Source organism: Bufo bufo, chromosome 1, assembly GCF_905171765.1.
Source record: "Bufo bufo chromosome 1, aBufBuf1.1, whole genome shotgun sequence".
Classification (NCBI taxonomy): domain Eukaryota; kingdom Metazoa; phylum Chordata; class Amphibia; order Anura; family Bufonidae; genus Bufo; species Bufo bufo.
Window position 1 is genome coordinate 52,163,956 of NC_053389.1, and position 25,731 is coordinate 52,189,686.

Sequence of the window (25,731 nt, forward strand, 5' to 3'; positions counted from 1 at the left end):
AAGCAGACTGCGATTGTCTATTGTTGTGACTTAGATGAAGATCAGATCACATTTTATGACCAATTTGTGCAGAAATCCATATCATTCCAAAGTGTTCACATACTGTTTCTTGCAACTGTATAATGATCGATGGAGTCTTGTCCTTCGCTCTCCTGTGTCACATTGTTATATGGTCAGAGATAAGGCAACGGCCAGAACGAATACCCTCCCTAGTCTGAAGGCCACAGTGGTCATCAGGCTGGAATAGCGGGGGCACAGGCCTCACGTTACCTCGGACGATGCAAGGCTGGTTTCTTTAGGACATGGACATTCATCTACTGGACTGAAGGCAAGTCCAACGTCCAGTATAACATGCCCTGACCCTGGACACTTGCAGTGAGGGGGCGACGTGGGAGCTGCCACCACAACACGACTGGTCCGTAGCGAACACCAGAGACTCAGGAATGGTGAAGGCTGAGGCTGGAGACGATCATGGCGGACGCTTCCTACTCTCCAGTCTTTTAGTGTCCTCTACATACCCCATCTTATATCTATGACCCTTCTCCCGCCTGGCACGGTTATATTCGCACGGTGTTAATCCGCAGCGGTTGTACATTCTTGCCGTTGGCGTGACTCTGCCCGGGGCTGAAATAAGAGCACAGTTTTCCAGGGAACTTTTCACGGAAGGTATAAAGCCAAGACATGTCATCTGCGTTGTAGAAGATGAGAAGCCCCTTGTCATAGTCCAGGTAGACCCCAACTTTCTCTAGTTTGCTTTTGACGTTGAGCCGGGTCCAGGGCTCGGTGCAGGCACTATAGCGGTTCCCATCGTGCATTACTATGCAGTAAAAGCCCTTCCCTGGCTGGATCTGGATACTTCCTTTCCGGCTCACAGCTTCATGGGCCAGTCCTATCATCCACTGGGTTTTATCAGAGACCACCACCTCCCAGTAATGTACCCCTCCATCGAAGACCTGGGTGCCTAGCACCGACACCTCCACGTCAAACCTCTTTGGGGAGTCCTGGAGCGGCTGAGGGTGCAGGTTACCGTAGGCCACAATAGTGCAGTCATCAGAGAGGATCAGGCGCTGATGGGCGGTTACTGGATCGAGGGTCAGAGCCGCAGGAACTGAGAAGAGAACATTAGAAGAACCATTATTAATGCCAGAGACCTCTCCCCCACTGGGCAACATTATATTAGTACGGTGTTGATCCCAAGCAATTTATGGCACAGACAGCTGGGGGACCACCAATTTGGCCGCCATTACACGTGATACTTCTTAAACCCTTCTTAATATTGCTGCAGAACTAGAGAGGCTATTGGTGACCCTATGACCTTATGTCATTCAGCTTTCCCAGTCACAATTCAAATGGTTGTACAGTACCCCAGACCTGGAGGTTTTTCAATTAGTTAGTAATATAATGCTTTGTAATGTTCATGTTTTGTCACACTTCACGCAATACAACTTGTACTTCAGCAGATGGGGTACGGTTGGCAGGGTTTGGCAACAGAAATGGGCCGTACCATCCCATTCCTCCGTCTCTTGGTAAGAGAAAGCTGGTCTGACTTCCTGCCAAGGGAGCGGCAAAGCTAGTTAGAGCTGTTTTGAGATGGAGAGAGGAGAGTGAGGGAGCCTCTTCCAGGCCATGTGGACCGCAGAAGCAGCTCATCTAGGAGGACAACATTGCCCCTGAGAGACTGCGGTGTCCTAGATCACAGAAGGTTTGTAAACTACGGTGTATTATTGTCAGCAGAGTGATCAAGCAATGAAGACTCCGCTGCAAGGTGGTGGGAAACATGTTAAGACACCATCACCGCACTTCAGGACAAGCATAACTTGAAGCCTGCATCCTGCAGTGGACACCTAGAGCTACAGGTCCCAGAGTAAAGCCATAGGGAAGGGAATCAGGAGACAGACATTGTCAGCTAGCAAACTTCTATGTGTCATCTTCTGCCACATTGCCAGCCACTATGCCCCATTATCAGGGAGGAGAGTACTGCACTTTGTATGAACCGCTGCTGGATGTGCTGCTATTTGTTATTTTGCACTCAGTAAAGAAAGACTTTGTTTGTTCAATAATGTCTGTCTGGTTCCTTCACATCACTTATTAGATGCACCGAACCTCAGGGAGCGACGGCCTGAGGTATGACACTGTGACACAACACTTCATCAGGGCCACTAACACTCCCATCCTCTACACCGGCTCCTCAGGGCTCACTGCATCTGGAAGACCCAGGGATATGGTGACATGATCCTGAAGCATCATAGAGGGACTTACCAGGGTGGATGTCTTGGAAGAGAGATTTCCAGATGGTGTACTGCAGGGGCCCCATGTATTTGGAGGTGGGAAAATCTTCATAAGTCAGGTTGGTTTCATGAATCTTTCCTTTTAACCTAGAAACAGATAAGCGATATGGTCAGACTCTGGGTGCACAGAGTGCAGCCATAGAACCTGTCATAGCAGGTGATGGTGGGGTGGCACTGCTTCATGCTTAGGTCACAAATGTCTGCACCAACACAAATACAGCGATGGGGTGATGATGTTCAGAATCTCCTGCACACAAAATGATGGGTGTTATGACCTGTTGGTCCACCCCACCCCTGCATACCTCTCAGACAGCGAGGAGATGCCAGCCAGGAATGTGTGCTTGTCACTCTCAGCCAGTCGCTCTTGTAGGATCTGTACTCCTTCCTGCACCTTGCGCAGCTGCTGGCTGTAGCGTTGGACCTTGTGCTCAATGTCTGTCAGGGTCCGGGCTGTATCTGACTCCAGCTCCTCTAACATGGCCTTTTGACGCTCTCTTAGCAGGCGGTGCAGACGCTCAAAGGCCTCGCTAATCGTGGCGCGCAGACTCTTGGCTGAAGACTGAGCAGAAGATGAGACGCGTTGATATAATGGAGAACGTGGACTGAGGAATTCCCATTCGATATATTGTTAGGGAAATGGGCCCATGCTAGGAAAACAGGGTCCATCATCTGTATGATCCCCAGGACAATAGAGACTGGGAATATAAAGTCTGTGGTGTGGATGATCCACAAGACAGTGGAGACTGGAACTATGAAGAATTCTCCCCATGGACGGTGGAGGCTGGGAACATGGTGTCTATGGTGTGGATGATCCCAGGACAATGGAGAATGGGAATATGTGGTGTGATGTGGATGATCTCCACAATATGGAGAATTCTCGCCATGGACAATGGTGCCTGAGAACAAGGTCTGTGATGTGACTGAATACGAGGTCCTTTGCCCAGGCCTTCTGGCTGAATGAGAGTAAAAGGCACACATGACACAGTGTGTTCACTTTCCATACTGTTTGTCACAGGGACTTATGGGTTACACCCTGGGGATGGGGATTTGTAGCCATCAGTTTCCTCACTTACCCCTGCAACCCCTTGGCCTTTACACCTCAATTGAGGAGGCAGCCTAAGTGACTGGCTCTTCCATGGCTTCGACTGAGGTTGGCCACTTGTCCCTGACCCTCGCAGGGCCTTCTAGCTTAGAGGGACAGGGATTGGTTTAAGGGAGCCCATCTTTTACGGAGAGGGATTGTGATAGACCGCACCTTTTTGTGTGGCACATTGCACTTTTTATGTACATGGGTGAAGAAAGTAACGTTTCTCTGGTTTTCAATAAAAACAAAAAATAGGGTCTGTGGTGTGGATGCTCTTCATGGATGGCGGAGGGCAGGTATAAGGGATCTGCAGTGTGGGTAATCCTCACAAGACGGTCTATGCTGGGAACATGGGGTCTGCAGTGTGGATGATCCTCACAATATGAAGGAGTCTCCCCATATACTGAGTATGCTGGGAATATGGGGTCTGATGATCTCCATGGATGGTGGAAGCCAGGTAATAAGGGGTCTGTAGTGTAGATGAGCCTCACAATATGGAGTCTCCCCATAGAGCAGGGATGGCCAACTTGCGGCTCTCCAGCTGTTGCAAAACTACAACTCCCAGCATGCTCACACTGCCTACAGCTATCAGCCTACAGCAAGGCATGGTGGGAGTTATAGTTTTACAACTGCTGGAGAGCTGCAGGTTGGCCATCCCTGCCGTAGAGCGTGTATGCTGAGAATATGGGGTCTACAGTGTGGATGGTCCCAATAGACAATGGAGAGACTTGGGATATTGGGTCTATGGTGTGGTTTATCTCCATAATATGAAGGGTGTTCTCTATGGATGGTGGACGCCAGGTATACAAGGTCTGCAGTGTGGATGATCTCCGCAATATAAAGGATGCTCCCCATGGATGGGGAGTTAGGAGTATGAGGTCTACAATGTGGACGCTTCCTCACCTTGGTCTCGGCCAGCTGACGTCTCAGTAGCTGCAGCGCCTCCGTGTGGCCCTGTGCACTTTCCTGCAGAGCTTGTAGCTGCTCCTTCAGTTCTCTCTGAAAATAAGGGGACATACAATGAATCCACAGGATCCTGATCTCATGACATGGAAGCTGAGAGACTACAGAGCATCTGCTGCCTACAAACACAGCATCAACCACCATTCATGGATCCATCCCCAACCATCTTTATATTCCTGGATAGTCTGTAGAAATAGGGGATGGTTTCCCAGTGTCTGAAAAAAAAAAAAATGGATGTGTGTGTGGTTTTTTTTTGAGCGGTACCTGAGCTGGTCATTGGGATCGTAATAATTTTTTAGCTCACAAAGCAGATGAGATCAGGTCAGTATACTCTGCTACGGACAGATATCACTCAGTCTTTAACATTCATTACGGTTTTGCAATTTGTCCATAAAAAAGTCCATATGAGTTTTCCAGAAAATGAATAAATCAGGTTGGGAACCCTGCCACCATGATCCACCCTCATCCATCACATCCTCATCACCTTCTATTATCCAGCCTCATTTTCCATCATTCTCATCATCTTTCTCCTTCTTCATCATCTTCTATCGTTCAGCCTCATTTTCCACCATAATCATTCTCCATTATTATCAGGGTTATTAGAGGCGTACTCTTATCTATGTAATCACTTCATAGAAACAGAAGTGTTAGTATGTCTATGTACTATTTTATGTTATTATACAGGTAAACCTTTATGTATGATGTATATATGTACAATGTATATGTCAGATGTGTAAGTATGTAATAAGGCTACTTTTGGGTAGTGTACCTCTTGGTGAGAGATCTACGACGCATTGTCTCTGCCCCAGGCGCTTAGCAGAATGAAATTTGGTGTCACAGCGCACATTACATGTTCTGCCATTCACAGGCAGTCACCATTGCCTTCATTTTCAGTGGTTTCATGAACGAGAAACCTTATCTTCTTTAGTGACTAATCCTGGTTCTGTTTAGGTGGTCATTTTCTAGCATGGAGGTCTCATGGTGAGTGTTTCAATCCATCGCTGTGGAGCGACACATTGCCCCGACTGCTGGTGTGATGATCTGGGAGCCATTGCCTACGACAGTCGGTCACCTCTAGTAGTGCTCAGTGATATGTGCAGGACATTCTGCGGACGTGTTCTTCTCATGGCAGGGCTTCCAGCTGGTATGTTTCAGCAGGATAATGCTCATCCACACATCGCAAGGGTTTCCCAGGAATCTACGCCCAGATTATAACACTTCTTTGGCTGCCCGGTCACCAGATTTATCTCCAATCCAGCATTTATGGGACACAGCTGGGACGTCAGCTTCAACAACCTATGAGTGTAAAGGATCTACAGGCCCAGCTGTAACATCTGTGGGCAAATATGCTGCAGGATACCATACAGAACCTGTAACCCTCCATATCTCATCCTGTATCCAGGCTAGAGGCCGTATCTCATCCTGTATCCAGGCCAGAGACCGCATCTCATCCTGTATCCAGGCCAGAGGCCGTATCTCATCTTGTATCCAGGCCAGAGGCCGTATCTCATCTTGTATCCAGGCCAGAGGCCGTATCTCATCTTGTATCCAGGCCAGAGGCCGTATCTCATCTTGTATCCAGGCAGGAAGCCGTATCTCATCTTGTATCCAGGCCAGAAGCCGTATCTCATCTTGTATCCGGGCCAGAGGCCGTATCTCATCTTGTATCCAGGCTAGAAGCTGTATCTCATCCTGTATCCAGGCTAGAAGCTGTATCTCATCTTGTATCCAGGCTAGAAGCTGTATCTCATCTTGTATCCAGGCTAGAAGCTGTATCTCATCTTGTATCCAGGCTAGAAGCTGTATCTCATCTTGTATCTAGGCCAGAGGCGACCCAGCAGGGTCCTAGAGCCTCCTGTCAATTGTACAGTTTTTCCCAATTTTTATATTTATACACACACACTGTATGTATGTATGTATGATGTATAAGTGTTTGTAGGATGCACACTATAGGATTATGTACAGATACTGTATATGTATTTGTATGAGGTATATACTGTATAGGCATAAGTATGCATGATGAATATATGTATATGTTTATATGGATGATGAATATGCCATGTGTGTACATATGATATAATTAAGTATATGTATGTATGGACTGTTTGTATCAGTCACACAATGTGAAAAACCTCAATTTACCTGCGAGAAAAGGCAGAGATAAAATGTAGGATTGTCCATGGCCAACAGGGGGCGGCATCAGCACAGAAAAGCTTCAGGCAGATTAGCTCTTCCAGTAGAAAGCTGTGTCTGCAGTGCCACCTAGTGGCCAACCCTTTATCAGGCCTTGCAACACCACTAATATTAGCCAAACCAAGAGCTTTCTCCAAAAGGACAAAAGGCACCAATCAGAACACCGCTGTTTTTGCCCCTTGTCAGTACAGAGCAGAGAGATAGTTTGGCTCGGAAAGAAGCCTTTGTTGTAGTTCTGGGGGTAAGACAGAGTGCATTATAACCCATCCGAATAAAACAGCTCCATGGATTGTCAAAGCTTTATCTTATACAGTGGCTTCAGAATGCCAGAACTACAGTGAAGACTGACACACAGCATAACAGGAGGGCCGAGCATGGATGTAAAGACATACTTTAACCAGAGTCTCATGCAGATAATAGGAGTTGTTTTCTATGTATAGAGGTTGTGATGTAGATTATATATATATATATATATATATATATATTATATATATTATATATACACACACAGTACAGACCAAAAGTTTGGACACACCTTCTCATTCAAAGAGTTTTCTTTATTTTCATGACTGTGAAGGCATCAAAACTATGAATTAACACATGTGGAATTATATACATAACAAACAAGTGTGAAACAACTGAAAATATGTCATATTCTAGGTTCTTTAAAGTAGCCACCTTTTGCTTTGATTACTGCTTTGCACACTCTTGGCTTTCTCTTGATGAGCTTCAAGAGGTAGTCCCCTGAAATGGTCTTCCAACAGTCTTGAAGGAGTTCCCAGAGATGCTTAGCACTTGTTGGCCCTTTTGCCTTCACTCTGCGGTCCAGCTCACCCCAAACCATCTCGATTGGGTTCAGGTCCGGTGACTGTGGAGGCCAGGTCATCTGGCGCAGCACCCCATCACTCTCCTTCATGGTCAAATAGCCCTTACTTTCAAAGTTTTCCCAATTTTTTCGGCTGACTGACTGACCTTCATTTCTTAAAGTAATGATGGCCACTCGTTTATCTTTACTTAGCTGCTTTTTTCTTGCCATAATACAAATTCTAACAGTCTATTCAGTAGGACTATCAGCTGTGTATCCACCTGACTTCTCCTCAACGCCACTGATGGTCCCAACCCCATTTATAAGGCAAGAAATCCCACTTATTAAACCTGACAGGGCACACCTGTGAAGTGAAAACTATTTCAGGGGACTACCTCTTGAAGTTCAGAGAATGCCAAGAGTGTGCAAAGCAGTAATCAAAGCAAAAGGTGGCTACTTTGAAGAACCTAGAATATGACATATTTTCGGTTGTTTCACACTTGTTTGTTATGTATATAATTCCACATGTGTTAATTCATAGTTTTGATGCCTTCAGTGTGAATCTACAATTTTCATAGTCATGAAAATAAAGAAAACTCTTTGAATGAGAAGGTGTGTCCAAACTTTTGGTCTGTACTGTATACACAAGGGTTTTAAGAAAATGGAACGGTCTTCCCCCAGGAACAAAGGAATGGGACTCTCTAACCAAAGGGACAATTCAACAGCTCCAGAAATGGACAGCCCCTTGGATGTAGCTACAACATCCAATAATAATACATCTACCTCGACTACTCCTTTTTTAGGCCTGGGTCCGGATCCCACCGGCAGGAGGCAACAGAAGTGGCGAAAGAGGAAGACAGATGAAACCGCAAAGAACCATGCGGAAGAGACAACAGTGGTAAATATATCATCTACTGTATTAACCCCCATACAAATGTCTGTCTTAGAAAGAGGACAATGGTCATTCTGTCCATTCAGGAATATTGATTGGTTCCAATTGGAGCTCGATTTGCATAGATGTTTTAGAGCTATACAATTGAAGGTCTGGTTTGATAAGCAATCTACTGGGCCGACTAGTGGTTCAGAACTCACGCGTAAAAATGTTCAGTTACACTTAAAAAGTGATTTTACACCATCTGTTAATCATGTTGCCCTTGACACTTTTGTGAATGCAGTTAGACTGGATTTGGAGGCCTTAAAAATGTCTGGTTATGATGGAATGTGTGTAAAAAGAAATAGGACACTGGATGAGACCAGTGCCCTGAAGGAACTCTCTAATAACCCTTGTCTGACCATTAAACCGGCAGACAAGGGTGGAGCGGTAGTTGTTATGGAGACGACTGACTATGTGGATGAAGTTTATCGTCAATTGAATGACGAAAATGTATACCGTAGATCAGGGGTACTCAACTGGTGGACCGCGGTCCAAATACGGACCCCGGCCATCCTTCAGAGCGCTCCTCCTCTCCTGCACACTGTGTGTCACTGTCCCGCCGCGATCCTGCGCAGCCTAAGTTCCCTTCAGTAGCACAGCACAGTGGAGAAGGAAGGAGTCCCTCCCTCTCCACTGTGACGCGGCCGCCACTACCACCAATGGGGAGATAGCAGGGGAGGAGAAGGAGGGGAGGAGCTGTCGCCACTGCGCCACCAATGAATGTAAAACATAAGTGTCTGCAGCGGTATCACAGACCCGGCACCCGGCCTCAATAACAGGGCATGCGATCCGCGGCAATTAACCCCTCAGGTGCCCCAGATCGCATGCCCTGTTATCGAGGCCGGGTGCCGGGTCTGTTATACCACTGCAGACAATTGTATGAAGGAGTCAAAGAGGACCTTTCATGGGTCCAAAGAATATGAACTTAGTAGCAGGCTGCATAGAGCGGCTCCCAGGGATCTAAGTGCACTTACTATTATTCCTGGGCGCCGCTCCGTTCGTCCGCTGTGGCCCCCGGTATTTTCAGCATTCAGAGGAAGGAGGAGGAGACGTCAGTGTCGTTCCTTCTCCCTGACAGCAGCGCTGTCCAATCAGAGCGCAGAGCTCAGAGCCAGGGAGTTTTTTTCTCCCTGGCTCTGAGCTCTGCGCTCTGATTGGACAGCGCTGCTGTCAGGGAGAAGGAGAGACACTGACGTCTCCTCCTCCTTCCTCTGAATGCTGAAAATACCGGGGGCCACAGCGGACGAACGGAGCGGCGCCCAGGAATAATAGTAAGTGCACTTAGATCCCTGGGCGCCGCTCTATGCAGCCTGCTGATAAGTTCAGATTCTTTGGACCCACGAAAGGTCCTCTTTAAACATTCATTGGTGGTGCAGTGCGCTCTCCCAAAGCCTCTCCCCCCCCATTATCACTGGCCACAAGTCCCCCCCCCCCATTGTTATATGGTGGCCACAGGGTCCCATCCCCTTCATTGGTGGCAGTGGCAGATTACACTGCTGGAGCTCAGATCGTTACCATGGCAGCCAGGACACTACTGAAGTCCTGGCTGCCATGTTCAGCTCCCTGCTGCTGTGTGCACAGAGCACAGGGCAGCAGGGAGAGTGTGAGGTCCTATTCACCCTGATAAAGATCTATCAGGGTGAATAGCACAAGGGATGAAAAGATCCAGGTTCTAGTCCCTAAGGGAAGAAATGGTTATTAAATAAAAAGTAAAAAAAACCCACCAAAATACTAAAAGTTTAAATGGCCCCCTTCCCAGTTTTACATATAAAATTTACAAACAATAAAGAATAAACCTATTACATATCGCCATGTCCCAAAAAGTGTGAGCTATTAAAATATTCAAAAATATTCCCGCTCGGTGAAGGCCGTAACAGAAAAAAAAACTCTAAACCTCGCAATTCGCCATTTTTAGTCACCTTGTCCCCCAGAAAATGTCCCTGGATGTGAGAGGCATGTGGTGCTGTTTTTTCCTATATGTAGTGCTGGCTCACTACTGGGACCTGCGTCTCATCTTCTCAAAGTCCTTTTTTTTAAAAATTATATACATTTTAAATTTTGCGACTAATAAATGTAATTTGGCTCCTAAATTTTTTAGTTTAGGAGCCAATGGCTCCTGGTCATTTTTTTTTTGTCTGGAGCACTGCACATGTAGCGCTCCTCCTCTCCTGCACACTCTGGTACGTGCAGGAGGCGGAGCTTACCGGCGCACTTCTTCCTGCCCCAGGGGCACAGTGACAGACGGCTCCCTCCACATGCAGGCACCAGCGCTGTCATCCGGCACCTGCAGGTGGAGGGAGCTTTCTCCCTCAGTGCGCTCACAGGTCCCTCCTCCTCTGCAGCAGCGGCAGCACGTACGGGAGCTTCAAGCTCCAAAGGACACTTACGTGCTGCTGGAGAGGGGAGGGACATCACCACTGCCACCAATGATATAAATGTCACATTTGGGAAGGAAGGGGGGCGTGGAAAGGGCTACAGAGAGGCGGGAACACGTCACTGACTGCAGGAAAGGACTCCAGTCAGTGTCGTGTTCCCATCTCTCCTGGGCCATCTTCTTTAAAATTAAAGGTAACCTGATAAATAAAGTGATTAAGCCCCATCAAACCATGATAGTTTTGTTCCGCATCCAATTCCCATTATTGGGGCATTGGATGCGGACCCCTTAGTTTCAATGGAGCGGAAAAAGATGCAGACAGCACACAGTGTAATTAAGGGGTCCGCATCCAATCCCCCAATAATGGGAATTGGATGCGGAACAAAACTATCATATGTCTGTTCTGTGGCTTGGGTTGCCACCCGGCCAGTAGTTCACCAGCAAGGCTGGTATTTTAGTTCTCTTGCCGGTGCCAGAATTTTCCTGTAAGGACTGTTAGGGTACTTTCACACTTGCGGCAGGACGGATCCGACAGGCTGTTCACTGTGTCAGATCCGTCCTGCCGCTATTTCGCCGGACTGCCACTCCCCATTGACTATAGCGGGAGTGGAGCTACGGCGCAGCATGGCAGTGCACGGCGTGAGGCTGCCAGACGAAAAAGTCGGACATGTAGTACTTTTAGTCTGGCGGCCTCTCACCGTGCTGCGCCGTAGCTCTGCCCCCATCCCCATTATAGTCGATGGGCACAGAGCAGCGGCACGGCGAAGTAGTGGCAAGATGGATCTGACATGGTGAGCAGCCTGTCGGATCCGTCCTGCTGCAAGTGTGAAAGTACCCTTACTAATGAGCGCTTCCATCATGGAACGCCCATTAGTACAGCCTTTACCTCCACCGCTACTTGTGCTAGTAAAAAAATAAATAAAATTACGGTACCTCCACCTTTATTTGCTGACGCTGTGGAGAACACTCCCTGCTGACTAGAAGCTCAGGACAGGACCTACAAGACGTCATCACGTTGGAGCACCGGTCCTGAGCTTGCAGTCAGTAGCGAATGTTCACCGCAGCCAGGTGAATGCAATTTTTTTTTTTTTTTTTTGCAAAAGCAGAGAAGGGGGGCACTAATGGGGGCATTACTCTTACTGGGGGCACTAATGGGGACATTATTCTTACTGGGGGCATTATTCTTACTGGCCACTAATGTGGCCATTACTAATTCTGGGACTTACCCGGGGCGCTCCACTATAACTTCAGAGCGCCCCAAGCGCATGGATCACATGATCGCATGGCATCTTTACTGTTGGCGTTCAGCTCGGACCTTCACCTGACTGCAGACCCAGGTATGTGGACCTTTACTAAAACTAGTTGAGTACCCCTGCCGTAGATTATCAGGTGACCCCAAGTTCGAATTCCTAAGGAAAATTCGTACGGTTTTAGATTCCGCTAAAGAAGAGGGTGTAATTGATGATAAATTGCACTCCTGTCTTTATGTGGAACGGCCAAGAACTCCGGTGATATATAGGTTACCAAAAATCCACAAGTCACTTGTCTCCCCACCAGGCTGCCCCATAGTATCGGGCATTGGTTCTCCTTTCTCTCAGATTGCCATTTTCCTGGATAGAATTTTATCACCATATGTTCAGAGGGCCAAATTATATATAAGAGATACGACACACTTCCTAAATGAAGTCAGCAAGGTACAACTTCTGGCACATGTCATTTTGGCATCATTTGATGTAGTCAGCCTATATACATCTATTTCACATGTCAGGGGGCTTGATGCGGTGAGAGAATGTCTAGTTGACTCACTCTACTCTATGAAGTGTAGAGAGTTTCTGATTACACTCTTAGAGATTGTGCTCACTTTTAACTACTATTTATTTCAGGATGAGTATTTTATTCAATTACGTGGGACCGCAACGGGCTCAAATGTAGCGCCAAATTATGCTAACATCTTCATGACACATCTAGGAGGAGACGTACGTCTATGTTAGCCACCACTTCAGACTAGTTCTGGGGTGGTGGCGTTACATAGACGACATCTTCCTATTGTGGACCAGGCTCCATTGAGGAGTTACACCGGTTTGGCGATTTCCTCAATGGTATTGATCCAGAGGTCAAGTTTACACTTGTTGCCTCTGAAACAGAAATTCTATTCCTGGATGTGACAGTGAGTAGATCGGGTGACCTTCTACACACTGACCTATTCACTAAGGTGACGGATAAAAACACACTGCTTAGATATGACAGCTGTCATCCTAGGAGTATGGTTAGGTCATTACCATACAGCCAGTTACTCAGAGCCAGGAGAATAGTACAAGGGGAGGAGGCTTACAACAATGGGCCAAAAATGTATTAAGAGAGGTTATCCCAAGAAACTTGTACAGCAACATACAGTGAGGGCCATGAGACAATCCAGAAAGACTTTATTGGAAAAAGAGATAACTAAGGTAGAAGATATTAAGCGTATCCCTTTTGTTACACGGTTTTCGGTGGTATTCTGAAGGGACATTGGCCCATATTGGGCAGTAACTTCAGACATATCCCCGAATTTGCCAATCCTCCAATGATGTCATATAGACACACGCAACATTAAAGATCAATTAGTGCGGGCGGACATCGGTACAAACAAGGTTTCGTTCAGTACATACTGTGGTGCATCCAAAAAAGGTTGTTTTCCCTGCCATGGATGTGTGAATTGCCCATTGATGCTAAGGGGTGCCACTTTCACACATCCACAGACAGGGGATGAATACATGATCAAACATTACTTGACCTGTGATTCCTCCTATGTTGTTTACTTGTTGGAATGCCCTGGTCATCTCTTTTATGTGGGTGAAACCACGTGGGACGTTAAAGGGGTTATCCGAGTTAATAAAAAATAAAAAAACACTTAAAATCCATCAGGATATACATATAATTTGGTTGAGCTTGATTTCATCAAGTTAAAACCCATATTTGCACCTTTTCATGGTTCTGTCATTGCTTTGTTTACATGCTGAGGGGGCGTGTAACAACAAAGCCTGAGCTCTGCCTCATGAATATTTCTGGGCGTGAACAACCTGACCTTCCCCGCCCCCTGCTCTGCACTTTGCATAAAAATAAATAAATACACACACAGGGCAGAAGACCTTCCTGTCACATTGCAGCTGCACAGTGTAAGTTATCTTATTTTACATACATTTCTTTCATGTTTGGTTTTGTTTCTAGTCTAAAAATGTTCTGTTATTACAGTATATCAAGGAGGACGTATTTGCACTAATTCCAAATTCCGTCACCATAGAAAATGAATGGGTCCGCACCCGTTCCGCAAAATTGCAGAACGAATGTGGACCCATTTGCGGATGTGTGAATGGAGCCTAAGGCTACTTTCACACTAGAGGCAGGATCGATCCAACAGGCTGTTCACCCTGTCGGATCCGGCCAGCCGCTATTTTGCCGTGCCGCTGGACTGCCGCTCTGTCCCCATTGACTATAGAGGGGACGGTGGTGGAGCTATGGCGCAGCACGGCAGTGCACAGCGAGCGGCCACTTGACTAAAAGTCCTGGATTTTCGACTTTTTATGGTACTTTCACACTAGCGTTAGTGTGATCCGGCAGGCAGTTCCATCGTCTGAGCTGCCCGCCGGATCCGCTACAACTGACAGCATTTGTAGACGGATCCAGGTGCGGATCCGTCTAGAAATGCATTGCAATAACGGATCAGTCTATCCGCTTGCCATGTCGATGGACGGATCCCTCTTGCAGTCTTTTTCACAGTTTTCATGTTCTGCGCATGCGCAGACCGGAAGGGCGGATCCGTCTATCCGCTTGTCATGTGGATGGACGGATCCCTCTTTCAGTCTTTTTCACAGTTTTCATGTTCTGCGCATGCGCAGACCGGAAGGGCGGATCCGTCTATCCGCTTGTCATGCGGATGGACGGATCCCTCTTTCAGTCTTTTTCACATTTTTCATGTTCTGCGCATGCGCAGACCGGAAGGGCGGATCCGTCCTTCAGTTGTTTTGCAACGCCGTATCCGCAAGGCAGCTCCGTCGTTGGAGCTGCGTGCCTGCTGGATCCGCCGATCAGTGTGACAAGTGACAGCATTTGTAGACGGATCCAGGTGCGGATCCGTCTAGAAATGAATTGCAATAACGGATCCGTCCAGCGGCACGGCCAAATAGCGGCAGGGCGGATCCGACAGGGTGAACAGCCTGTCGGATACGTCCTGCCGCTAGTGTGAAAAGATCATTAGCATTATCTGTATCTAAGCAATATCTATATTATTCAAATATATATTCAATATGGATATTGCTTAGATAAATCCATATATTGGTGGCAGATAAGGATTTTATATAGCTGAATAATGATGATGATGATCATAATAATGATGGCCAATAATTTATTTATATTTCCCAGGGGGTGTTGAATGTGTACTAGGGGGGGGGGGGGGGGGGGGGGGAACCAGGGCTGTAATAACGATCCCCAGATGCAGAGGGGAAGGTTTACAAACTGCCACCTCTAGCCCCAGTGAATACAGGAGGGAGAAACATACCCTGTGCTGCTGGAGAAGAGATCACCTCAGCTCTGGTTTGTACTGCACGTCTGAGTGATCGCATAGCAGAGCCGAGGCAGTGACAAGAGCTGGAGGGGGGAGGGCACCAGAGGCTCTGACGTCTCGTTTACACAGCCTGGACACTCCCTCAAGCAGGGAAAAGCTTGTAAACGAAACGTCACCAGCAGAGCAGGCTTACTGACGTCAGGTGTAACATGACCCTGAACTGAACTGGCCAAACAGTGATAGATAGGTAATGAAAGTGATTTTAAGAATCTTTCACTGGTCTACAATAAATGCAATTAGAATAGATTTATTTAAGTCGGATAACCCCTTTAAGACAAGATTGAACCAACATAGATATACACTGCTCAAAAAAATAAAGGGAACACACAAATAACACATCCTAGATCTGAATTAATTAAATATTCTTCTGAAATACTTTGTTCTTTACATAGTTGAATGTGCTGACAACAAAATCACACAAAAAAAAATAATATGGAAATCAAATTTTTTAACCCATGGAGGTCTGGATTTGGAGTCACCCTCAAAATTTAAGTGGAAAAACACACTACAGGCTGATCCAACTTTGATGTAATGTCCTTAAAACAAGTCAAAATGAGGCTCAGTAGTGTGTGTGGCCTCCACGTGCCTGTATGACCTCCCTACAACGCCTGTGCATGCTCCTGATGAGGTGGCGGACGGTCTCCTGAGGGATCTCCTCCCAGACCTGGACTAAAGCATCTGCCAACTCCTGGACAGTCTGCGGTGCAACGTGACGTTGGTGGATAGAGCGAGACGTGATGTCCCAGATGTGCTCAATTGGATTCAGGTCTGGGGAACGGGCGGGCCAGTCCATAGCATCAATGCCTTCGTCTTCCAGGAACTGCTGACACACTCCAGCCACATGAGGTCTAGCATTGTCTTGAATTAGGAGGAACCCAGGGCCAACCGCACCAGCATATGGTCTCACAAGGGGTCTGAGGATCTCATCTCAGTACCCAATGGCAGTCAGGCTACCTCTGGCGAGCACATGGAGGGCTGTGCGGCCCTCCAAAGAAATGCCACCCCACACCATTACTCACCCAATGCCGAACCGGTCATGCTGGAGGATGTTGCAGGCAGCAGAACGTTCTCCACGGCGTCTCCAGACTCTGTCACGTCTGTCACATGTGCTCAGTGTGAACCTGCTTTCATCTGTGAAGAGCACAGGGCACCAGTGGCGAATTTGCCAATCTTGCTGTTTTCTGGCAAATGCCAAATGTCCTGCACGGTGTTGGGCTGTAAGCACAACCTCCACCTGTGGACATCGGGCCCTCATATCACCCTCATGGAGTCTGCTTCTGACCGTTTGAGCAGACACATGCACATTTGTGGCCTGCTGGAGGTCATTTTGCAGGGCTCTGGCAGTGCTCCTCCTGTTCCTCCTTGCACAAAGGCGGAGGTAGCGGACCTGCTGCTGGGTTGTTGCCCTCCTACGGCCTCCTCCACGTCTCCTGATGTACTGGCCTGTCTCCTGGTAGTGCCTCCATGCTCTGGACACTACGCTGACAGACACAGCAAACCTTCTTGCCACAGCTCGCATTGATGTGCCATCCTGGATAAGCTGCACTACCTGAGCCACTTGTGTGGGTTGTAGACTCCGTCTCATGCTACCACTAGAGTGAAAGCACCGGCAGCATTCAAAAGTGACCAAAACATCAGCCAGGAAGCATAGGAACTGAGAAGTGGTCAGGTCACCACCTGCAGAACCACTCCTTTATTGGGGGTGTCTTGCTAATTGCCTATAATTTCCACCTGTTGTCTATCCCATTTGCACAACAGCATGTGAAATTGATTGTCACTCAGTGTTGCTTCCTAAGTGGACAGTTTGATTTCACAGAAGTGTGATTGACTTGGAGTTACATTGTGTTGTTTAAGTGTTCCCTTTATTTTTTTGAGCAGTGTACTATTAGGAAAAAGAGATTAGACTTGCCAGTGTCCAAACACTTCACGGATGCAAAACACACTGAGAGGGATTTGCGTTTCAGGGTCATTGACCAAGTCGCCATGCCACGGCGGGGGGGGGGGGGGGGGGGGGGTGACAGGTCGGTGATCCTGAAACAACGGGAACTCTATTGGATTTTTCAGTTACGAACCTTAAAACCTCATGGATTAAACGTTGACTTCAGGGTGATTTAATCATGGACCGGTGGGGTCCTTGCCTCGGATCTGGAAGTGTATATGTTCAGATTGGTGCTCCTCATTTATTGTTGTTCTCTTTTTTTTCAGATTATCTTGATGGAGAACATTGTCTTGATTGAGAGGACATCGCCCGACATGAAATCTCCATGTGATCGTTATCTATTTCTCCTTACATCCCTATATATATTATCTTTATGTAAAAAGAGATATGCAAATGACCAGAAAATCAGGGGATTTGAGACTGATATGTTTATTCAATTTCCACTTAGTGGTTTTGCAGTGTTTGTAAATGGGGCAGAGGGGACGTGTAGTGGTTGGTGGGTGAGGGAGCGGGGGACAGGTGACAGGTGACACTGAGGTGCCCCGGTCCTCTGTTCCGCACAGGCTCTAGCACCCAGAAATGTGTTGCATTCGCCGGTGTGAAGCATCCACGACCACACACTACCCCCATTATTTGTCATATGATACAGGAGGTGTAGTGGTTGAGAACGTGGGCGATGACTCGCCTTAGTTTCTCTATCACGACAGAGATTATGCACTTGGGCTAATACCCAATGTGTGCATCACCGTAGACATCAACCGGCTATGTGTGACATCTGTTCCCTTTGTGCTGCATATGAGTATGGTTACCATGGTCACGGAGTGGTCATGCGCAGTGGCTGAAAGCCACTCAAAATTGATGTATCTGATGCGGGCGCGTAGTGCGCATGCGTGGGATATGGGGAGATCTCGCGGGCCTGACCTTTCCGCTATATATATATATATTATATATATATATATATATATATATATATATATATATAGCAAAAATCGGACTGCACTCCAGACGATTCTTCAGAAAAACAAAGTGTTTTTATTCACCCATATGGTGCAAAGAGCAACATTTCGGCTCGTACATGAGCCTTTCATGTACGAGCCAAAACGTCGCTCTTTGCCACCATATGGGTGAATAAAAACACTTTGTTTTTCTGAAGAATCGTCTGGAGTGCAGTCCGATTTTTGCTCTGTACTAGTGGGTAATCAGCAGTTACCAAACTTCGACATTGCACCCGTTTTTTCCTTATATACCGTTTTGGTTGGTGCTGCCAGTAGTTTTCTCTCATATGTACACTCACCTAAAGAATTATTAGTGCCCCCATACTAATACGGTGTTGGACCACCTTTTGCCTTCAGAACTGCCTTAATTCTACGTGGCATTGATTCCACAAGGTGCTGATAGCATTCTTTAGAAATGTTGGCCCATATTGATAGGATAGCATCTTGCAGTTGATGGAGATTTGAGGGATGCACATCCAGGGCACGAAGCTCCCGTTCCACCACATCCCAAAGATGCTCTATTGGGTTGAGATCTGGTGACTGTGGGGGCCATTTTAGTACAGTGAACTCATTGTCATGTTCAAGAAACCAATTTGAAATGATTTGAGCTTTGTGACATGGTGCATTATCCTGCTGGAAGTAGCCATCAGAGGATGGATACATGTTCTCATTCTGTTTACGCCAAATTCGGACTCTACCATTTGAATGTCTCAACAGAAATCGAGACTCATCAGACCAGGCAACATTTTTCCAGTCTTCAACAGTCCAATTTTGGTGAGCTCGTGCAAATTGTAGCCTCTTTTTCCTATTTGTAGTGGAGATGAGTGGTACCCGGTGGGGTCTTCTGCTGTTGTAGCCCATCCGCCTCAAGGTTGTGTGTGTTGTGGCTTCACAAATGCTTTGCTGCATACCTCGGTTGTAACGAGTGGTTATTTCAGTCAACGTTGCTCTTCTATCAGCTTGAATCAGTCGGCCCATTCTCCTCTGACCTCCAGCATCCACAAGGCATTTTCGCCCACAGGACTGCCGCATACTGGATGTTTTTCCCTTTTCACACCATTCTTTGTAAACCCTAGAAATGGTTGTGCGTGAAAATCCCAGTAACTGAGCAGATTGTGAAATACTCAGACCGGCCCGTCTGGCACCAACAACCATGCCACGCTCAAAATTGCTTAAATCACCTTTCTTTCCCATTCTGACATTCAGTTTGGAGTTCAGGAGATTGTCTTGACCAGGACCACCCCCCTAAATGCATTGAAGCAACTGCCATGTGATTGGTTGACTAGATAATTGCATTAATGAATTCTTTAGATGAGTGTGTGTGTGTATATATATATATATATATATATATATATATATATATATATATATATAGATAGATAGATAGATAGAGATAGAGATAGATAGATAGATAGATAGATAGATAGAGAGAGAGAGAGAATTGACGTAGCTGATGGTAGTTGTGTTCTATATATAGGGGTCATGTAGCAGATGTAGCAGAGTCAAATCATGCATACAGGAGTCATGCAGCAGAGGATGGGAGCTGAATCATGATACTGTGTACAGAGGTCATGTACAGTAGGAGATGATGGGGGTTGAATCCTGTATGCAGAGGTCATGCAGCAGATGATGGGAGTAGAATCCTGTATGCAGAGGTCATGCAGCATGCAGTGCATTATGGTGCTCAGCTCATGGTCACACTGGTTTGGGGACACTGGGGTCAGTAAACACTGAGGTGCTGGTGGTGGGTGCTCCACACTAAAAGCTGTGAGTATAGGGACTGAGCGGGCACCTACCCTAGTCAGGTTACATGGCTCAGTGGGTATGGAGGTCCCGTGCACGGCACACAGCCGAGAATGTATAGGAGGTACAGGGGGCGCAGTCACTGCACAGCACAAACACAACTATAATAATAGAAAAGAATAAAGCTTCATCCATGGAAATCTGCTGCACTACCAGCTAATATGGAGGGCACAATAACCATGGGCTACATTACAGCTGTGAACCCAAGTTACATTCTGTATTATACTTCAGAGCTGCACTCACTATTCTGCTGGTGCAGTCACTGTGTACATACATTACATTACTTATCCTGTACTGATCCTGAGTTACATCCTGTATTATACTCCAGAGCTGCACTCACTATTCTGCTGGTGAAGTCACTGTGTACATACATTACTTATCCTGTACTGATCCTGAGTTACATCCTGTATTATACTCCAGAGCTGTACTCACTATTCTGCTGGTGCAGTCACTGTGTACATACATTACATTACTTATCCTGTACTGATCCTGAGTTACATCCTGTATTATACTCCAGAGCTGTACTCACTATTCTGCTGGAGTAGTCACTGTGTACATACATTACATTACTTATCCTGTACTGATCCTGAGTTACATCCTGTATTATACTCCAGAGCTGCACTCACTATTCTGCTGGTGCAGTCACTGTGTACATACATTACATTACTTATCCTATACTGATCCTGAGTTACATCCTGTATTATACTCCAGAGCTGCACTCACTATTCTGCTAGTGCAGTCACTGTGTACATACATTACTTATTCTATACTGATCCTAAACTATACTGTAGCTTCAAAGGTGAAATCAGTGGTGGCTAAGGGCGTTACAAGTTTCCTGGGCTGCTGAGCTTTGATATTGAAGAAGAAATATCAGCCCTGGAGTTGACTTGGTATAAAACCCCTGCAATCACTACTCTCTTAAGAGTTGTCACCCAACTTTCCCAGGCGACTGAAAGGCGACTCAGTTTCAATAGATACTGAAGAAAACGTCCCAGGCTTCGGCTTGTTTAATAGTGAGGCGAGTTGCCCCTCATGTGCCCCCCACTCACCTGCAGCTCCTCAAAGGCCTCATCCACATTGGTGACTTGATGTTGCTCGTGCAGCGAGGGCTCGTCGCAGAAGAAGCACACGACGGCGCGGTCTGTCAGGCAGAAGAGCTTCACCTTGTCATGGTCCTTGCAGGGGAAGGAGCTTCTCTGTGCGCTGAGGATGGCATCCAAGGGAAAGGCAGAATACCTCTCTACAATGTTGGAAAGCTTCAGGCTGGGGGACAGGGTGGGCTCCAAGAAGGTTCTCCGACACTCCGGACAGTCCAAGGTGCCCCCATGCTTCGGCCGGCTCCAGTGCTCAGTGATGCATTTACGACAGAAGTAATGTTCACAGCCAAAGCTGACCGGGTCCTGGTAGATACTCAGACAGATGGAGCAAAGCAGCTCATCCTTCAGATAGCACGCCATCCTAAGAGACACACCAGGAAGAGATACATCAGGGCGTGCCCCCCAATACAGTGATACACCTCAACAACCCCAACACAAAGTATAATGCTCCTCTATTACCCCCAGAATAATGAGAGAGAATACCACCCAGGTATAGTACTCCCCCTACCACCTCCCCCCCCCCAAAATAAAGATAGCAAATATCAACAGGTATAATAACCCCCAACCAACCTCATCCCCCCGAATAAAGATAAAAAATATCACCCAGGTATAATACCCTCCTACCAACCCCCCCAAATAAAGATTGTGAATATCACCCAGGTATAATACCCCAAACTACCCTCCAAACAATGATAAAGAATACCGCTCAGGTATAATACCCTTCTACTACCTCCAGAATAATGATAGATAATACCACCCATATACAGTACCCCTCTATTACACCCTGAATAAAGATAGAGACTACCACCCAGGTATAAAACCCTTCTATTATCTCCAGAATAATGATAGAGAATACTTCCCAGTTATAACACTCCCTACTACCACCAGAATAATGATACAGAATACTACCCTGGTGTAATACCCCTGTATTACCCCCACAATAATGATACAGAATACTACCCTGGTGCAATACCCCTGTATTGCCCCCAGAATAATGATAGAGAATACCACCCTGGTATAATACCACTCTATTAACCCCCAAATAAAGATAGTGAAAACTACTCAGGTATAATACCTCTCTATTACCCTCCGAATAATGATACAGACTACCACCTTGGTATAGTTCTCATCTACTACTCCTAGAATAATGATACAGAATACCACCCAAGTATAAGGCCTCTTTCACACGGGCGTTGCGGGAAAATGTGCGGGTACGTTGCGGGAACACACACGATTTTTCCGCGCGAGTGCAAAACATTGTAATGCGTTTTGCACTCGCGTGAGAAAAATCGCGCATGTTTGGTACCCAAACCCGAACTTCTTCACAGAAGTTCGGGCTTGGGATCGGTGTTCTGTAGATTGTATTATTTCTCGTCTGTCTCCTTTGTTGAACAGGACCTGTGGTGAGCATTAAGTACAGTTACAGGACCTTTGATGACGTCACTCCGGTCATCACATGGTACGTCACATGATCTTTTACCATGGTGATTCACCATGGTAAAAGATCATGTGACGTACCATGTGATGACCGGAGTGACGTCACCAAAGGTCCTTTACCTGTAATTAATGCTCACCACAGGTCCTATTCAACAAAGGAGACAGACGAGAAGCCGGGCCACGCGATCAAGTGGACTAAGGTGAGCTAAATTATTTTTTATTTTTTTTAACCCCTCCAGCGCTGTTTTACTATGCATTCTGTATTCAGAATGCTATTATTTTCCCTTATAACCATGTTATAAGGGAAAATAATAATGATCGGGTCTCCATCCCGATCGTCTCCTAGCAACCGTGCGTGAAAATCGCACCGCATCCGCACTTGCTTGCGATTTCCACGCAACCCCATTCACTTCTATGGGGCCTGCGTTACGTGAAAAACGCAGAATATAGAGCATGCTGCGATTTTCACGCAACGCACAAGTGATGCGTGAAAATCACCGCTCATGTGAACGGCCCCATAGAAATGAATGGGTCGGTATTCAGTGCGGGTGCAATGCGTTCACCTCACACATCGCATCTGCACGGAATACTCGCCCGTGTGAAAGGGGCCTAATACTCCCTACTACCCCTATAATACCCGTCTATTACCCCCCAAATAAAGATTGAGAAAACCACCCAGGTCTAATTCCCCTCTACTACACCCCTGAATAATGACAGAGAACATCACCCAGGTCTAATACCCACAGCATAATGATAGAGAATACCACCTAGATATAATAGCCTTCTATTAAACCCTTAATAAAGATTGAGAATACCACCCAGGTATAATACCCCTGTATTACACCCCCTAGAATATTGTTAAAGAATACCACCCTGGTATAATACTCCTCTCTTACCCCCAGAATATTTTTAGAGAATACCATTCAGATATATTACCCCTGTATTACCCCCAGAATAAAGATAGAGGATACCACCTGAATATACTACAACTGTGCTTTCCCTTCTCCTTAAAAATAATGATACAATGTATTGCTCCTCTCCAGTATTAAAATACAAGGTATAATCTTACCACACACACATAACATACATTGTAGCCCCCCTCCCAGTATAATAATACAATGTGTCTAATATAATATTTTATAATGAAGCAATCAATCCTGTCTTCCCTCTAATACAATAATGCAATGTACCCCCTTAGGTATAACACAATGTATGCCCCCTTTGCAGTCTAAAACTAAAATGTATCTCCACCACCCCTCCCGCCGGTATAAAAAGGCAATGTATGCTGCCCCAGTATAATCATATAATTTATCCCCTTATAAAATGTATATCCATTCTTCCTGTGTACTAATACAATGTATCCCCCCTTGAGTATAAAAATCCAATGTAGCACAAAAAATAACAAAAATTGAGAAAATGATTATGTATTATTTCCGATGTCTTGTCCATCAAGCAATTTGTAAAAATAGAAATGTAATTGATTTCCGACCGGATGTAGTTTATTGTATCTACTGATATGCAAACTATTCCCACATATTTTGTTTGATGGGACATGTCAAGCCATGTACAATATTGTCATTTTCTGCCAATAAAATTAGTTTAAAAAAAAATAAATCCAATGTATCCCCCCTTCTTCCTGTATAATAATCCGATGTACCCCCCCCTTCTTCCAGTATAAATCCAATGTATCCCCCTTCTTCCTGTATAATAATCCGACGTATCCCCCTTCTTCCAGTATAATAATACAATGTATCCCCCTTCTTACTGTATAATAATCCAAATGTATCCTCCCTTCCCCCTGGGTAAAATCATACAATGTATGTGCCTTCTCCCAGTATAATAAAATGTATCCCCGGTCTTCCAGTATAATAATCTTAAGTATCCTCCTTCTTCTGTTATACTAAAACAATGTATCCCCCCGGTATCATAATCCAATGTATCGCCCTTCTATCTGTATAATAATCCACTGTATCCCCTGTTTTCCAGTATAATAATCCAAAGTATCCCCCTTCTTTTGGTATACTAAAACAATGTATCCCCCCGGTATCATAATCCAATATATCCCCTTCTTCCTGTATAATAATCCAATGTATCTCCCCATATCCTGCTTCTTCCAGTATAATAATATAATGTACCCTCCCTTCCCCCTGGGTATAATCATACAATGTATGCGCCTTCTCCCAGTATAATACAATGTTTCCCCCTTTTTCTGGTATAATAATACAATGTATGCGCCTTCTCCCAGTATAATACAATGTATCCCCCTTTTTCTGGTATAATAATACAATGTATCCACCTCTCCTGTTATAATAATACAATGTATCCCCCTTCGCTTCTTATAATGGTGCATTGTAGTATAATGTGAGGTCTCCACTCCTCATGTGACCCTGTACGTACACTTTGTACCCACCTCTCCTGGTATATTACGCCCCCCCCTTTTCTGATCAGTATAATTAGCAGCCCCCCCCCTCTGATATCGCCGGTATGATGATACGCTGTACCTCTCGCTCTCTCTCTGACGTGAAGGCAGCAGCTTCCGGAATAGCAGGTCGTGGTTCAGCCTCAGCGAGGGATAACGTGTCTCTGGTGACGTCCGGCTCCTGCGCCCCGAGATATCCTGCACATAGCACTGGGGGAATAATCAGATGATTGCATTAATTCACTGGAAGTCAGGTGTGGGGGAGGAGGGCTTCTAGCACTCTACCTGTCCCCTCCCCACCTGTCATATAAAATCCAGATACCAAAATGGACTCCAGACTCACCTGAGCAGCAGAGCTGTGTGCCCCCTCCCCGCTGCGGCGCTCTATGACCCTGTGCCCCTTGTGTGCATGCCCCCTCCCTCCCTGCACAGGTTCAGCAGCTTCTCCACTCATCCAGGTCAGAAAGCAAATGCAATCCCACCCCTGTGGCCATGGAAGAGTCCACCTCGCCACCTGCAGCCCTGCGGTCACCTCATACTGTGGCCACCAGACCAACCCCCACCACCCACCAATGAGTCCCCCAACATGGGGCCACAGCACATGAGCTTCCCCTGATTTGCACCAGTCACATTAGGAGAGCGAACGCCTCCACCAACCTGTTCCCCCCATATTCACAGAATGGTTCAGCCCATCATGTCTTCATTGTTCTGCTCATAGCTGAGGACACAGTCAGAAAGGAGGGGGAGTTTAAAGGGACAGTGACCCCATTCTGCCTTCACAGCCATATCTAAGCAGGTTA

At 46.2% G+C, this 25,731-nt stretch overlaps 1 protein-coding gene across 2 annotated transcripts; it reads right to left on the reverse strand.

The window, feature by feature from the left end:
• Window positions 1-25,383, reverse strand: TRIM62 (tripartite motif containing 62). Of its 2 annotated transcripts, XM_040423879.1 has the most exons (7): window positions 25,275-25,383; window positions 25,014-25,141; window positions 21,028-21,436; window positions 4,276-4,371; window positions 2,591-2,847; window positions 2,260-2,375; window positions 1-1,108 (listed from the first exon to the last, which is right to left on the reverse strand). In XM_040423879.1, exons 3-7 carry the CDS (start codon window positions 21,433-21,435, stop codon window positions 558-560), a joined length of 1,428 nt encoding a protein of 475 aa, XP_040279813.1. In that variant the 5' UTR covers window position 21,436; window positions 25,014-25,141; window positions 25,275-25,383; the 3' UTR covers window positions 1-557. The 2 variants fall into 2 exon arrangements, with proteins under 2 accessions (XP_040279813.1, XP_040279821.1); XM_040423887.1 differs by lacking the exons at window positions 25,014-25,141; window positions 25,275-25,383 and adding an exon at window positions 24,923-24,991.
• Window positions 25,384-25,731: the final 348 nt, after the last annotated feature.

Coding starts and splice junctions, on each gene's coding strand:
- TRIM62 (XM_040423879.1), bottom strand. CDS start 21,435: ATGGCGTGCTATCTGAAGGATGAGCTGCTTTGCTCCATCTGTCTGAGT. Junction 4,372..21,027: donor AGGCCTTTGAGGAGCTGCAG/GTGAGTGGGGGG, acceptor CCTTATTTTCAG/AGAGAACTGAAGGAGCAGCT. Junction 2,376..2,590: donor ATCTCCTCGCTGTCTGAGAG/GTATGCAGGGGT, acceptor ATCTGTTTCTAG/GTTAAAAGGAAAGATTCATG.